Source organism: Notamacropus eugenii, chromosome 2 (assembly GCF_028372415.1).
Source record: "Notamacropus eugenii isolate mMacEug1 chromosome 2, mMacEug1.pri_v2, whole genome shotgun sequence".
NCBI classification, from domain to species: domain Eukaryota; kingdom Metazoa; phylum Chordata; class Mammalia; order Diprotodontia; family Macropodidae; genus Notamacropus; species Notamacropus eugenii.
In genome coordinates this window covers 5,831,587-5,848,874 of record NC_092873.1, presented here as the reverse complement: position 1 = coordinate 5,848,874, position 17,288 = coordinate 5,831,587, and the positions used below count along the sequence as shown (strand labels likewise).

Genomic DNA, 17,288 nt, shown 5'->3' with positions numbered 1-17,288 from the left:
AGTGGATAGAAACAATACAGTACATTTCCCTCTATAACTACTTCAACAGGAATCCAGAAAGGCCAGAGTCAGTTGGAATCAACAGATCCAAGAAAAAATCTCAGGGAGTATGTTTTTCTGGCCAAAATTACTATAGAGAGGTAACACAAAGAGATCCGTGGACACTGAAGACAAGGCATAGTCAAGGAGATCAATGACACTGAGCTTTGCAGCACCAGACCCAAAATATGACATGTAGCAACTTCCTCATGTGAAAAAAATATCCCAGGTCCAGAAGGGATAAGCCTGATACTGTGCAGGGAGCAGGAACCAATACTAAGTGGCAGCTCAGTGACTCCTACCATAATTCTGAGTCGGAGATACAATGAAAACTGAAGTAAGGGTCAATCTAGACAAAGTCAGGCTGAACAAGGAGCAGTTACTCACAGACCTGAAGCTATATCCTGGGCGTGAAGCAGGAACAGGAGTGAACAGATGCTGTGTGGCTCTTAGTCTGGAGCATTGTCTTAGATTCAACCTCCAACTCCATCTGAAGACTTCAGCCAAATAACTAGGGCAGAGAACAGATTAAGCAGGAGCTTGTAGTTCCATTATTCTGAAAATGCAGAGCCAGCAAGGTAGGTGTCATTAGATTGTGACCTCCTTGAAGGCAGTCTTTTGACTTTCTTTGTAGCCATTGTACATAGCACAGTATATGGCACATAATAGGCAATTGATAAATATTTACTGACTGACATGTCCCTCAGCCAGTAGTAGTCAACTGGAGATCCAACCAGAAGCAAGTCTAAAGTAATGTTGCCCAGAACCAAAGCAAGATCTAGAGCTTGCTAAGGTCAAGCCAGGAGAAAAGTGATCAGATTTCTCACTGTATCAGACTGCTTTGGAAAACTGAAGATCTGCATATGTCCTGTGTGAGCTTCTGAGATCCTTAGGCAAAGTGCACAGCATGCTTTGAGGAAGCAGAAACAAGACTCAAGAGGATATGAAACATAACATAACTAAGCAAGTATTCACTCTGGAAATGCCAAGAACTTGGCCATAATACAAATTCCTAATTAGAAAGTAATGCTGTAAAACTACCACACACACACACACACACACACACACACACACACACACATACATACATACATACATACATATACACACAGACACACATACTGCCATAATAACGAACTACTATGATATGATAAGAGGGACATCTAATAAACAAGCCCAAAAGAGGAAAATTACTTCAAAACAACTACAAGCAAAGACTCAATGAGAACCACAGCTTGAATACAAAGTCAGCTGACTTTGGGTTCAAGTTGAAATTCTTCTGAAATTCCTATAAGAAATGAAGCAAGAGTTTGAAAAAGTGTTAAATTTTATTTTATAAATTAAATAAAATTGCTGCTTGAAAAGAAATTACACTTTTAGGAGAAAGCCTTGGAAGAAGGTACAAGAGAAGATACAAAACTTACTCAGATTGCAGACTTCCTGAAAATTACAATGAACTGAAAAGAAGTTAATTACTCCATAAGACAATAAAAAACTAGTACAAAGTCAAAATGAGAAAATGAAAGAAAATATAATGTAACACCAATATCTCATATTAAAAATTGACCTGAATCTTGGAGAGGGATAGGATCAAAAGAGAGAATAGAAGAAACAGGGGGCAGGATAGGATGGAGTGAAATATAGTTAGCCTTACACAACACTACTATTATAGAAGTCATTTGCAAAACTGCACGGATATGGCCTATATTGAATTGTTTGCCTTCCCAAAGGGAATGGGTGGGGAGGGAAGAATGAAGAGAAGCTGGAACTCAAAGTTTTAGGAACAACTGTTGAGTATTGTTCTTGCAACTAGGAAATAAGAAATACAGGTAATGGGGTATAGAAATTTATCTTGCCCTACAGGACAAAAGAGAAGATGGGGATAAGGGAAGGGAGGGATGTTAGAAGGGAGGACAGATTGGTGATAGGGGTAATTAGAATGCTGGGTGTTTTGGGGTGGGAGAGGGGAGAAATGGGGAGAAAATTTGGAACCCAAAATTTTGTGGAAATGTATGTTAAAAACTTAAATAAATAAATTTAAATACAAAAAAAATTGACCTGGAAAGCTGGTCAAGGAAAGAGAATTTAAGAATTACTGAACTATCTAAAAGTCATGACAAAAATAAAAGACTGGACATTATATTTAAGCTTTGAAATCATTAAAGAAAACTTCCCAGATGTATTAGATCTGGAGGGTAAAGTTAAAGTAGATAGAATCCTAATTATTAGTCACCTACTAAAAAACAATCTCAAAGTGACAAAAAGCCCAGGAACATCATAGCAAATCCAGAGTTCCAAGATCAAAGCAGCAAGATAAAAACAAAATCCAACTACTAAGGAGCCAAAGGTCAGGACAACACAATATTTAGCAGCTACTATCATAAAGGAGGAGAAAGCATGAGTACAACATTCCAAAAGAAAAAAGATATAGAGTTGTAATCAAGAATTTATTCCACAAAACTGAGCATAATCCTATGGAGGGGGAGGTGGAGAAGTAGATCTTTCATGAAATGGAGGTCTTCCACCTAATCCTGATGAAAAGGCTAAAGTTGAGTCTATACATTGAAAACAAAACAGAAAATCTGCCATATCCATGAGCTATCTTTGTGGCAAAAAAAATAAATAAATAAAATTTAAAAAAAACCTCTCTCCCAATTCACTCTGTGTATTTCTCAGATCATGATTCAGGAGGTTTATGCCAACAAAGATATTTTAGAAACCATTCTTTGAAGCAAGGGCACAGGAGATACAATATGGACTTTGGCAGTTCATTCATTTTTACCCTTTACTCTTTGTTTTAATAAGTCTTCCTAGAAAGAGACTTTTTTACTTCCCCCAACCAAAGCAGAGGAATAAAGACTCCAAGACTGATACGAGAGGTTTGCTGACATTAATAACTGTTCCTTACTAGGTATAAAGGATCCATGAAGTACTAACATGACATTTCCTAGGATGTTCAGTAACAAGTGTCCCACATATTCAGCATGAAGTTTTGCCCAACGTTTTCCTTATCTTCTCTTATTTTGTCGTTAATATGACATTAACACCAAATTAGAGAAACTGAGCCATACACATAAGTAAATTCATAATAACTATGCAGCTGCTTTTCTAAGAGCTCATAAAAGGAACAGACAACGTGGGATTTGTTTATTTAAAAGAAATGAATGTTTAGAACTAATTGAGGAACTTCCCAATATAAGTGTAGACAATTTTAACTTCCCAAAGTTCTCCTCCTGACTTATGAGGATCATAGTCACAGGGCTATTTGGGAGTCCTGAAGCTGAATCTGATTAACAGAATAACTCAAATAAGAATCAGTCCAATACTTTGCTTCCAGAGTAAAACAACAGAGATCAAGTGAGGGGTGAGAAGAAAGCCCCTGTGGGAGAAAAAAAATAGAATTAGAAAGCAAACCCTGTCATTGGCTGATTTGTGCTGTGAGACAGTGGTATCAAATTCAAATAAAAATTAGTGTCATTAACCTGTACATAAAGATCCCTCCTAGCCCAATGTTGATGTAGAAAACCACATATTAGTATTATCTATAGTCTATATGCTGTTGCATTTTTTAATCTATTTTGTTAGATATTCCCAATTACATTTTTAATCTAGTTGGGCTGAACTCAAGAATGCTGATATAAGAGACAGGGTTAATTTCTCACCTCCAGAGCTATGGCAGTAGAGTCTCATACCTACTACCAGGTCCTTTATATCTCCCTCGCCTGATCTCCCATAGCATTTGGCTCTTCTTTAAGGCACAGCTATTCTCCTTGGCATTCTCAATGACCATGGGCATGTATTTATGTTAAGGATGAGAACTGAGCCTGTGATGCCATTACTATTGAAACCTCACTGGTAAAAAAAAAAATCTCTCAATAAGAAAAGTTAGCTCCTGTACCAGAGCTTGTAGAATTAAAGAATTCTGAAGGATCCTGAGAGGTTCAGCATCTTGTCAGGTCCATGAAGTCAGAAGGAATAGAGGTATGACTTGAATCCCTATCTTCCTGGCTTCTGGGCCATTATTGCTACTATACCAAGCTACTTCTTGTCTCTCCTTCTCCAAAGAAGTTTGACAGACTTCCCAAAGTAAACAATCCAAAAGGCACAGAGTTCCGTCACTTGGTCTTTGGTCTAGGTCTCCTAGAATAATTCTGACAATGAGTCCCCACTCACCTAGTTCCTTGAAGTTGTTTCAGATTCTCAAGCAGGTTCCCCCCTTGTAGGTGATATGAATCTGGTTTCCCATAAGTGGGTGGGTGTTCAATCCTTTTGGTAATGTTATTTTGGTCTAACGTGGGCCTTAAGATGGGAGCAGTCACAACAGAATTCTGGAAACTTCGTTTCCTGGAAATGAGGAAAAATGTTGCTCAAGTTCATACAATGAAGAAAAACTAAATAGATACTAAATGCAACACTCTGGGGATAAAGTCAAAGGCAACAACACAATGTTCCCTATTGTCAGTTAAAATGTGTTAATACCTAGTATGTTTCAGGCACTGTGATAAACACTGAGACCCAAAGAAAGGCAAAAGACACACCCTGCTCTCAAGGAACTGACATCTAATGGGAGAGACATCAATCAATAAACATTCATTAAGCACCTACCAAATGCTAGGCACTGTGCTGAGGACTAGAGATGCAAAAAGAGTCACAAGATAGTCCTTTCCTCCAACGAACTCACAGTCCAGTGGAGGAGACAAGATATATACAGAATAAATTGGAGATAGCCTGAGAGGGATTAGAAAGATTGAGATCAGATAACTGGAAAAGATTTCTTGAAGAAAATGGGGCTTCAACTGAGACTTGAAAGAAGCTAACAGGCAGATATGAGAGGAAAGAATATTCTAGGCATGGGGAAAAGTAAGTGAAAATGAGTGGAGTAAGGAGTTGGAGTGTTGTGGACCAAGAATAGCAAAGGGGCCAGTGTCGCTAGATTACAGATCATGTGGAAAGAAAAATTACAAGACTATAAATGTAGGGGGGAAAGTTAAAAAAGAGTACTAAACGAAAATTGTGGTCAGACCTGCCTTTCAGGAAAATTAACTTGACAGTTGAGTGAAAGATAGACTAGACTAGGGAGACACTTCAGGGGGGGAGACCAGTCACAGGGTATTATAATACTCCAGGTTTGAAGGAATATATGAGGGTGATATCAGTAGCAGAGGATAGAAGGGACTTATATGACAGATGTTACAAAGGAAGAATTTACAGGACTTAGCATCTAATTTGAAGTGGAGGGGTGAGAAAGAAGTATGAATTGAGGATGATACTCTGACACATGCATGAGTGATTAGGAAGACGGTTGTATCCTTGACAATCATGAGAAAAATTCAAAAGAGGGAGGCTTGGGAGGGAAAATATTGAGTTCACTTTGGGATATGTTAAAGTTTGGACACTATAATATGTCCCCTTATCATCTCCTACCTGGAGTATGTTAGTAGCCTGATAGTTTTTATCCCTACCTCAAGTTTCTCCCAATTCCAATCCATTTTCCACAGAGATGACAAATTGGCCTTCCTGAAACACAAATCTGATCACAATTGCCTTTTAATTCCCTTTATACCTTGTCATCTTCCCACCTGTCCACTCTATAGGACATGCAGTTAGGGATTCCCAATAAGCATTTGAAGATGTGAGACTAGAAGTCAAGAGGAGTTAGGATTGGATAAATAAATTTGAGAATCATTCGTATAATTATGATAATTGAATCCATGGAAACTTTTGAGATCACTAAGCAAAGTACTCCAGTGGATCATGAAAAGAGCCAGGATTGGGGTGGAGCCAAGATGGAGGAGTAGAAAGACACAGATACAGAGGCTCTCCCCACACAGCCCATAAACGGGAAACGTCTGTTGCACTGGATGTGGAGTGGAGCCTAGTCCAGCCTTGGTTGGGGTGCACAGCTTGGTGAACAGCCCTTAGGGGCAGCATCTATAGCTGCGGAATCCCCAGTCCCAGAAGCAGCGGGTTCACAGATCCCTCAACCCACAGGCGCCAAAGGTCAGTGATGGGGTTTTTTCAGCTGGCCAGGAAGGGAGAAGGGCCATAACTCTGGCCTTACACTGCTGCTGCAGAGGCCACATCAGCAGGTACAGCAGCCAGATCCATTGCTGGAGTGTAAAAACCCTGGGGGCACTGAAGTTCTTGCCTCGGCCCTGTGTGGAGGCCCTGGGGGAGTTGGTCTTTGTCTCACACTGAATGGCAGTCCTGCACATCCAGCTTATCTGAAAATCAGCCCCCAGTGTTGACTTAAAGGAAGTGGAGGCCAGGTGGCTGTGAAGAGGTAACTGCTAAGATTCTGGGCACAAAAATCCCACTCTGTGCCCCGTCCAGTACACGCTTGATTGTGCCACCTTGGAGGAACTGAGATCTTACAGATTCCCAGAGTATACCCTACTCTTGACAAAGGACCCAAAAGTAAAGTAACTGGTTGGGAAAAATGCCCAAAAAAGGGAAAAAATAAGACTATAGAAGGTTACTTTCTTGGTGAACAAATATCTTCTCTCATCATTTCGGATGAAGAAGAACAAGGCTTACCATCAGGGAAAGACACAGAAATCAAGGCTTCTGTATCCCAAACATCCAAAATAAATATTCAATGGGCTCAGGCCATGGAAGAGCTCAAAAAGGATTTTGAAAATCAAGTAAGAGAAATGGAGGAAAAATTGGGAAGAGAAATGAGAGAGATGCAAGAAAAACATGAAAAGCAGGTCCACACCGTGCTAAAGGAGACCCAAAAAAATGCTGAAGGAAGTAACACCTTGAAAAATAGGCTAACTCCATTGGCAAAAGAGGTTCAAAAAGCCAGTGAGGAGAAGAATGCTTTCAAAAGCAGAATTAGCCAAATGGAAAAGGAGGTTCAAAAGCTCACTGAAGAAAATAGTTCTTTCAAAATTAGAATGGAACAGATGGAGGCTAATGACTTTATGAGAAACCAAGAAATCACAAAACAAAACCAAAAGAATGAAAAAATTGAAGATAATGTGAAATATCTCATTGGAAAAACAACTGACCTGGAAAATAGATCCAGGAGAGACAATTTAAAAATTATGGGACTACCTGAAAGCCTTGATCAAAAAAAGAGTCTAGACATCATCTTTCATGAAATTATCAAGGAAAATTGCCCTGATATTCTAGAACCAAAATAAATATTGAAAGAATCCACAGATCCCCTCCTGAAAGAGATCCAAAAAGAGAAACTCCTAGCAACATTGTGGCTAAATTCCAGAGTTCCCAGGTCAAGGAGAAAATATTGCAAGCAGCTAGAAAGAAACAATTCAAGTATTGTGGAAATACAATCAGGATAACACAAGATCTAACAGCTCCTACGTTAAGGAATCAAAGGGCGTGGAATATGATATTCCAGAAGTCAAAGGAACTAGGACTAAAACCAAGAATCACCTACCCAGCAAAACTGAGTATAATACTTCAGGGGAAAAATTGGTCTTTCAATGAAATTGAGGACTTTCAAGCATTCTTGATGAAAAGACCAGAGATCAAAAGAAAATTTGACTTTCAAACACAAGAATGAAGAGAAGCATGCAAAGGTAAACAGGAAAGAAATCATAAAGGATTTACTAAAGTTCAACTGTTTACATTCCTATAGGGAAAGATAATATTTGTAACTCTTGAAACTTTTTTCAGTATCTGGGTAGTTGGTGAGATTACACACACACACACAGAGAGAGAGAGAGAGAGAGAGAGAGAGAGAGAGAGAGAGAGAAAGAAAGAGAGAGAGAGAGAGAGAGAGAGAGAGAGAGAACAGGATGAATTTAATAGGATGGGATCATATCTTTAAATAATGAAATTAAGCAGTGAGAGAGAAATATATTGGTAGGAAAAAGGGAGAAATGGAATGGGACAAATTGTGTCTCATAAAAGAGGCAAGTAAAAGACTTTTCAGTGGAGGGAGAAAGGGGGGAGGTGAGAGAAAAAACATGAAGCTTACTCTCATCACATTTGACTACAGGAAGGAATAAAATGCATACTCATTGTGGCATGAAAACCTATCCTACAATACAGGATAGTGGGGGAGAAGGGGACAAGCAGGGTGGGGGAGATAATGGAAGGGAGGGCAGTGGGAGGAGGGAGCAATCTTGGGGAGGGATAGGATCAAAAGAGAGAACAGAAGAAACAGGGGGCAGAATAGGATGGAGTGAAATATAGTTAGCCTTACACAACACTACTATTATAGAAGTCATTTGCAAAACTGCACGGATATGGCCTATATTGAATTGCTTGCCTTCCCAAAGGGAATGGGTGGGGAGGGAAGAATGAAGAGAAGCTGGAACTTAAAGTTTTAGGAACAACTGTTGAGTATTGTTCTTGCAACTAGGAAATAAGAAATACAGGTAATGGGGTATAGAAATTTATCTTGCCCTACAGGACAAAAGAGAAGATGAGGAGAAGGGAAGGGAAGGATGTTAGAAGGGAGGACAGATTGGTGATAAGGGTAATTAGAATATTTGGCGTTTTGGGGTGGGAGGAGAAGAGAAATGGGGAGAAAATTTGGAACCCAAAATTTTCTGGAAATGAATGTTGAAAACTTAACTAAATAAATTTAAATACAAAAAAAAAGAGCCAAGATTAAATTTTGAGCATCACACATGGCTAATGGCAGTAAGCTAGATGAAGATTCAACAAAGAAGACTGAGGACTGGAAAAACAGAAGAAAAATCAAAATGGTGATCAGAAGCTATTAAGAGGTCAGGATAGATGAGGATTAAGAAAATTCCATTAGATCTGACCATTGATAACTTTGGAGAGAGCAGTTTTAGTTGAATGATGTGATTCCAAAACAGACTATGGAATATTTGAGGGAGGTTGGGGCCAAGATGGCAAAGTAGAAGGACAGACTAGTTCTCCCTCCATAGCCCTTAAAATACCTGTAAAAAATGACTCTGAACAAATTCTAGAAAAGCAGAAGCCACAAAATGAGAGTGCAACAGATTTCCAGCCCAAGACAGACTGGAAGGCCAAATTCTATCCCACCGGGCTTGGAGCACAGCGCAGCCCAGAGTGGGCCAGGGCACAGAAAGGACTGGAGCAGACTTCAGGACATGGAACCATGGGTAGTAGATGTGGTTCCCAGGTTTCTCAACCCACAAACGCAAAAGACAGCTTCAAAGATCAGTAAGAAAGCTCTTTCACCTGGGAAAGAGGGGAGACCCCTCGGGCCCCAGCCCAAGGGCAGCAGTAGCCATTGGCAGCAGCATCCACTTTTGGAGCCCTTGGCCTAAAGACCCTGGGGGAATCAAGGGTCTGATCTTGGTCTCAGTCCTGAATGGCGGTCCTGGAGTGAGGAGGAGCACTGGCATGATGGAGCTGGTGGTGACTGTGGAGAGGAAATCTTACTCACAGTTTCATGGCAGAAAAGGGTGCTTGTTATTGGTTGCTCACAGACCAGAGTGCAGGCCAGGAGTGAAGTAAACTCCTCTCTATTAATTGTACCACCTTGGAGTAACTGAGAACTTACAGGTCCCAAGAGATATCTCAGACATCAACTGCATAAAATCTCTGAAGCCCAGGGTAGTATACCCTCCATTTGATAAAGGACTCAAAAGTCAAGTAACTGGCTGGAGAAATGTCCAAAGAGGGGTAGGGGAAAATAAGACCATAGAAGGTTATTTTCTTGGTAAAAAAGGCATTTTCTTCCATCCTTTTGATTGAGGAAGAGCAAAGGTCAAGGCTTCTACATCCAAAGCCTCCAAAAAAAAAATATGCAATGGTTCAAGCCACGAAAGAGTTCAACAAGGATTTTGAAAATCAAGTAAGAGAGGTGGAGGAAAAATTGGGAAAAGAAATGAGAGCAATGCAAGAAAATCATGAAAAGCAAGTCAACAACTTACTAAAGTAGACCCCCCAAAAAATACTGAAGAAAATAACAACTCTAAAAATAGACTAACTCAAACGGCAAAAGAGGCCCAAAAAGCCAATGAGGAGAATGCTTTAAAAAGCAGAATTGGTCAACCAGAAGAGGAGGTTCAAAAGCTCACTGAAGAAAATAGTTCTTCAAAAATTAGAATGTAACAGATGGAAGTTGAAGATTTTATGAGAAACCAAGAAATTACAAAATAAAACCAAAAGAATGAAAAAATAGAAGACAATGTGAAATATCTCATTGAAAAAATAACTGACCTGGAAAAATAGATCCAGGAGAGATAATTTTAAAATTGTTGATCTACCTGAAAACTATGATCAAAAAAATAACCTAGAAAACATCTTCCAAGAAATTATCAAGGAATACTGTCCTGATATTCCAGAACCAGAGGTTAAAATACAAATGGAAAGAATTCAGCGATCATTTCCTGAAAGAGATTCCAAAAGGAAAACTCCTAGGAATATTGTAACCAAATTTCAGAGTTCCTATGTCAAAGGAAAAAATATTACAAGCAGCCAAAAAGCCACAAATATTGTGGAAATACAATCAGGATAACACAGAATTTAGCAGCTTCTACACTAAGGGATCAAAGGAATTGGAATACAATGTTCCAGAGGTCAAAGAAGACAGTATTAAAACCAAGAATCACCTGCCCAACAAAACTTAGTATAAATACTTCAAGGGACAAAATGGAATTTCAACGAAATAGAGGACTTCCAAGCATTCTTGCTGAAAAGACCAGAGATGAATAGAAAATTTAACTTTCAAATACAAGAATCAAGAGAAACATGAAAAGGTAAAGAGGAAATAGAAGTCTTAAGGAATTCATTAAAGTTGAATTGTTTACATTCCTACATGAAAAGATGTTCTTTGTAACTCATGAGACTTTTTTCAGTATTAGGGTAGTTAGAGGGAATATGTGTGTATATATATGTGTGTTTATATATATATATGTGTGTGTGTGTGTGTGTGTGTAATATATGTGTGTACATATATGTGTGTATGTGCTTATATGCATGTGTGTATATACATGTATACATGCATATACATATATGTCGGTGTGTGGGTATGTGTGTGTTATATATGGGTAAGTATGTATATGTACATGAGTGTATGGGTATGTGTATATATGTATATACATGTATATATATACACACACACACACACACACACACACACACACATAGACAGAGGGCACACGATGAGCTGAATATGAAAGAAGAATACCTAAAAAAATAAAATTTACTGTTGAGTGGAATGTACTAGGAGTAAGAGAAAGGGAGAGGCAGAATGTAGCAAATCATCTCACATAAAAGAGTCCAGAAAGAGTTTTTACAATGGAAGGAAAGAGGGGAGAAATTAAAGGAAATTTGGCTTAAGGAGGAAATAACACACACTCACTTGGATATGGAAATCAATTTTACCCTGCAGGAAGGCAAGGGGGAAGGAGATAGGAGAGGGAAGATAATAGAAGGGACAGCAAATTGGGGAAAGGGATAATCAGAAGCAAACATTATTTTGGGAGGACAGATCAAGGGAGAGAATGAAATAAATGGAGCACATAATAGGACAGAGGGAAATGTTAGTCTTTCACAACATAACTATTATTGAAGTGTTTTGCATGGCTAAACACGTTTGACCTATATTGAATTGCTTGTTTTCTCAATGAGGGTGTGTGGGGAGAGAGGAAGGGAGAGTCTGGAACTCAAAACTTTAACAATTAATGTTAAAAATTGTGTTAGCTTGCAACTGGAAAATAAGATGTACAGGCTATGGGGTATAGAAATGTATTTTGCCCTACAGGAAAGTAGAGGGGAGGGAGATGGAAGAAGGGAGGTAATGGAAGGGAGAACAGAGTGGAGAAAGGGGTGAATGGGGTGCATGCTGTCCTGGGGTGGGGGTGGGAAGAGATGGAAAGAAAATTTTGAATTCCAATTCTTGCGGAAGTGAATGTCGAGAATCGAAAAATAAATTATATATTTAAAGTTAAAAAAAGAAAATTTTAAAAGAGAAAAGAAGTAGAAATGCACCAATTGTAGACTGCCTTCTCAAGGCATTTAGTCACAAAAGAAAGGAACGATAGAGAATAATAGTTAGAAGTTCAAGTAAGAGTTTTCTGAGGATGGAGGAAGACATGGGCATATTTGTATGCAGTAAGAAAGCAACCAGCAAACAAGGAGATATTGAAGATTAGTAGGAGAGTAGGTAATCTAATGGAAAAGAGAAGGAATTGGATCTCTTGTACATGTAGAATGGTTGACCTCATTAATAAGAGCAGGTACTTTTTCATTTGAGATGGGGTGAAGGAGGAAATGATAGTGTAAGGCATCAAAATGATTAAGGTGAGAAAACAGAGTGAAAAGGAATCTCTTAGTAAATGTCCTCTCCTTCTTCAGTTAAATATAACGTAAGGCTCTCAGGTAAGAGGGTAGGAAGGACCACCATAGAAGGTTTGAGGAGAGATGAAAGTGTTTGGAAAAGCCACAATAGTGAGTAGGACAATGAATGTATTAGAGAGATGTAAAAAAAATGTCTTGCTACACTTATGGGCATAAAGTGACATAAATTTGTAGTGGACCTAGTCACTTAGTTTCATAATTTTCTCTAGGGCTATTTTTTTTTTCAGAAACGTGAGTAGGAACAAAAACAGTGGATGGTTAGAGTAACCTAAGGTTGAGATATGGCAGGGCAAGATGAGTGTTAAAATAAGAGGACAGGAGACCCTTGAGAAGACAAGAATAGAGTTGAACTGGGTCACCAATGGGTTATTGTGGAGAAAGGAAAAGAGTATAGCCAGTGCAGAAATGGTAGGATGTCTGGATTGGAAGTCATGATGAGAATGAAGAATAGGATTTGGGGGTTGCAAGGCAGAAGGAGAGGTAAAATTACAATAGGCTGTGATCAAATAAGGGAATTTCAGAATTTACGAATATGAAACCTCCAAATTTCCCTTTGTGGAATTAGTTATGGAGGTCAGCATGGAGCGGAATCAACATGGAAATAAAGTACTTGCAAGTGAAAGCACCGCATATACCACTGAAGGATATAAACATGCTTTTAGCAAATTTTATACAAACTAGAGTAAAATAGTTAGGAGGTTTATTTAGAAAGGCTTGCTGTAGATGGAGGTGTCTGTACCATCCTTTGAAAGAAATTAAAGATTCTAAGAAGTGGGGGGTATGAAGTTGGACTCAACCATAGTATTCATGAAGGAAAATAATGTAAAATAAAGTTTATAGAGTCTGATTGGGGCTAGGTTGAGAAGATCTCTAAAATCTAAGAAGTTAGTACACTCTTTAAGATATGATCATGATCCATTATTCCTAGGAGAAATGGTCTGACCCTTCAGTCCTCCTTCCCATTTTGCCAGCCCTGGGGACATTTCCCATGACATTTTAAATAGATATCTCATGTTGGTCAATCACTCTTTCCCTGTTACTAAGTAGAAAACATGGAACACCCAGTTTGGGGAATTCAAAAGGACTTCAAGACATCTCACCCTACAAGAAAGCAAGTTCCTTAAGGATAGAAGCTTAGGGAAATGGGGGAGGAGAATGCTTTTTAATATCCCAAGTATTTAGCAGAGTGCTACTCATGTAGTAGGCACTTAATAAAATCTTGTTGAATTGTTTCAGAGGAAAAAAGTCAAATAAACTGAATTGCTTAGTCACGCAAGTAACTCAATAGTATTATTTCAAACCTGGCTATGCCAACATCTGACTCCAAATCTAAGATTTCTATCTACCACCTTGCCTCTCTGTTGTCAATCATGCCTTTTGTTGAGAATTGATGGAAATATAAACCAACAGGCAAGAAAAGAGCTAAGCCAGGACAACTTTTCAGTTAGAATGAACAGAATAGTTTGATATTAACTGGTACAGTAATAGAAATCCCTTTTGTAATGTACTCACCTGTACACTATACATGTCAAAGGGAACTCAAGTCCTGGACGAACAACCCGTCTACTGTGTCGTCGATAGTAGAGGCTACATTCAAACCTGGTGTGAGTTTCAAAAACCTGATGGTCAGAGAGAGACTATTTAGAAAAGGTGCTCAGTTTTATCCTTGTACCCTTAATGCCATGCCAAGTTGTTAACTCCCAAATTTACTCCTTCCATCATATCCCTTCCCTTCTCTAATTTGTGATCTTCCTTTAATCAACTGGCTCTTTCTCTACTACTTACTAACATGCCAACATTCCCTCCATCCCGAAAAAGCCTTCAATCAATCCTAGTATTCCCTTTCAAGATACATTATGTTTTTTCTTTTACCTTTCACAGTCAACTTCAGAGAATAACCATATCCTCCATATCCTCACCTCCTTCTCCCTTCTTTATTTCTCGTAATCTGACTTCTCAATCCACCACTAAGATGAAACTAATCTCTTCAAGGATATTAGTGATGTATTATTTACCAAGACCACTGACCTCCTCTCAGTCATTCACTTGCCTTGATTACACTTGAAACTGTTGATCACTTTCTCATCTGAGGCACTAATTCTTACTCAAATTCTCGTGGAGCTGATACTGTATGAGCCTCCTCTTAAGTCATGAGTCATTGGTTTTTAGTCTTCGTTTTCAGATCATCTTTCTCCATCCTTTCCCCTCTCTTTTCCTTCCCTCGATGACAGCTCCCATGAACTCAATTTTCAACATGTAACTGATTCCACAAATGGAAATTCACAGACCTCATGTATCTCCAGATGCTCCAACTCATCTAACCATCTCTTAGTCATCTCCACCTAAATGTCTCATCAAATTTCACAGTTCTAAATTAGAAATCATTATCTTACCCCCTTAAACCACATCTTCTGAACTCCCTAATTCTATCAAGAGAATCATAATTCTCCTGGTAATTCAGGAAGACCACCTCAATTTTTCCTACTTCATTTCCCAAACATTACCAAAAGGCCTGTGTCTAATAAACATAAGTCAAACTTTTGGATCCATCAGAGAGAGGCTATCAGAAGTGATCAATGTTACACTTTAGCTCTTAATAATAGAGGAACTTCTAATTACAATGCTTTTAAGATATTTCCTCTGGCACTAATAGTAACCTGGAAGAAGCTGCCCTGAATAATCAGCCCTCTCTCATATCTCATTTGACAGGTTCAGCACCACAAGGGAGTGGACCTGATTCAAGATCAACAAACTTCCTGATTTACCTGGGATAGTTCTAAACATAAAGACAACTAGAATTCAAACAGGGACCTGGCACATAAGTAGAGAACCTGTGATATGTTCAGACTGAATTTTAAAACTAGTTGGAAAAGGTATTGAGTATGTCTCAGCTGAGATCCTAAGGCCCAAAGAAAACCACCTCAGCCTAACATTAAAAGCCAGAAAACTTGTGAGTTAAAGTTACTCCCTCTGCCTTAGGAGATGGAACCATGCTTAAGAATAGTAGTCAAGGGCAAGAGACTGCCTCTTCTCTCCTGCTTTCATTGCCCCCCTCAGGCCTTAGTAACTTTAATACTTAGTAGGAAATTCAGTTTGTTTTCCACATGGATAAGGATCTTATAGGGTAACAGATAGGTCCTGAAAGACATTAGGTAGATCCAACTTATGATTGCTAATGTGGTCATCTCTTACCATTTTCTTGATCCCACAGTGTCTCACAAGGTATTGTAGTTCAAATTCATCTTGTAGCTCTTTAGTAACTGGACAGCCTATCCCAAGAGTCAGCTCTTGAGGTCTCACAAGCACACCATCACCAAAGAGATCTTTCTTCACAAACACCCAGAACACATAATAAGTACATGCTGTTCTCACTGTGGAAAAACCAATGAACAATTTGAATCTGGCTTTGATCATAACGAATGGCCCCCAGAGGGACTAAAGCCAGTGCAGCACTATTTGATTTTGCAGAGGAAAAACAATGTAGGAAAAATAGATTAAACCAAAAAGAGAGACAGAGAGAGGGAGGGAAGAGAAAAGGATTTATTAAGTGTCTTCTATGTGCCAGTCAATGTGCTAAGTAATTTACAACTACTTCATCTGATCCTCATAACTCTGGGAGGAAAGTGACATTATTAGCCATATTTTATAGTTGGGGAAGCTGAAGCAGAAAGAAAAAAGTGACTTGCCCAAGATCACATAGGTAGTAAGCATTTAAGACTGGATTCAAACGTAGACATTTCTGACTCTAGATTTGAAATGTCATTAATTGTGCCACCTTAATTAATTTTACTTCTTTTGGAAGAGGACCAAAGAAACATCACTATGTTGGGGTCAAGGTACAGTAGATCTCATGTGGTTGATCCAGAAGGCTCTAACACAAGTCAGGCACAATCAGTCCATATGAACATCTGGCCACATTACTTTTTCTGGGTAGGAAGAAAGGGTACAAGAACTTAGCACAGATAGAATTGTGAGATTACTAAAGAAATTGAGGCTATTCAGGGAACAGATTCATTGTAGTATTATGAAAAAAAAAGCATATAAGGAGCTTGATTTCAGACATGATTAGATGGGAGTAAGAGACCAGTCATGGGAAAGGATTCTTCTATCAATTACAAGCAGAAAAATTGAATTTGAACAAGAGGACATTGAGCCAGAGGAGATTCAACCACTGTGGAGTAAAAACTGAAGCCATGGGAATGGGGAGAATCTCACAAAGACAGAGTGAGGAAAAGAAGAACAAGAAATGTTTGGGAAGGAAGCATCTTCAGTAAACAGGCAGAACCAAGAAAAAGTGTGTCCTTTAACAAATATTGTGAGCCATGGGCTTTGTATTAGCCAAAAACAATAAAATTAAGCAAGGTGAGCTCAGAAGAGCTAATAATGCCTCAGAAAGTCAGTTCATCACCTTATCTCTACAACCCTAAGAGAGCTGAGTAGGAACCAACTAACAGCTCAAGGAACCAGTCATTGAAGACAATAATAGTAGCTAACATCTACTGATTACCTTAAGGTTTGCAAAGCACTTTGTATATGTTAACTTGTATTTGGAAAAAGAACAAAGATACCTGGTTTTTCTTGGACCCAAGCCAGGCAGAAAAGGAGGCACAGGACTCCTAAGGATAGAACAGTTTTCATTGAAACCATTTCCAGAGCAAGCCTCTTGACCTCAACGCAACAAGGAAGTTAGGAGATCCCAGCACTCAGGTGATTTTAAATGTTATGTTCCACTCAGGTGTTTGCAATGATCTACTCCCAGTAGTTCAAGGAAATTTCCAACTGGAATTTCACATTAACAAAGCATTATTTTAGTCATCTCTAATCACTTTTTAAAATCTCCTTCCTCACAAATACTGTTTTAAACACTGGGCAACTCCATGTTTGTTTCTGCATCAACTATGTTACATTGGTCAAGTTCTCTATTTCTTAATGAGGATTAGAGTCTTCTTATGATTTCTGCTTTGTGCTAT

General features: G+C 38.8%; 1 protein-coding gene across 1 annotated transcript; it reads right to left on the bottom strand.

The window, feature by feature from the left end:
* Window positions 1–3,173: 3,173 nt before the first annotated feature.
* LOC140523380 (oocyte-secreted protein 3-like) lies at window positions 3,174–16,998 on the bottom strand. The gene is made up of 5 exons (XM_072638289.1): window positions 16,887–16,998; window positions 15,511–15,689; window positions 13,831–13,937; window positions 4,213–4,383; window positions 3,174–3,418 (listed from the first exon to the last, which is right to left on the bottom strand). Exons 1-5 carry the CDS (start codon window positions 16,963–16,965, stop codon window positions 3,343–3,345), a joined length of 612 nt encoding a protein of 203 aa, XP_072494390.1. The 5' UTR covers window positions 16,966–16,998; the 3' UTR covers window positions 3,174–3,342.
* Window positions 16,999–17,288: the final 290 nt, after the last annotated feature.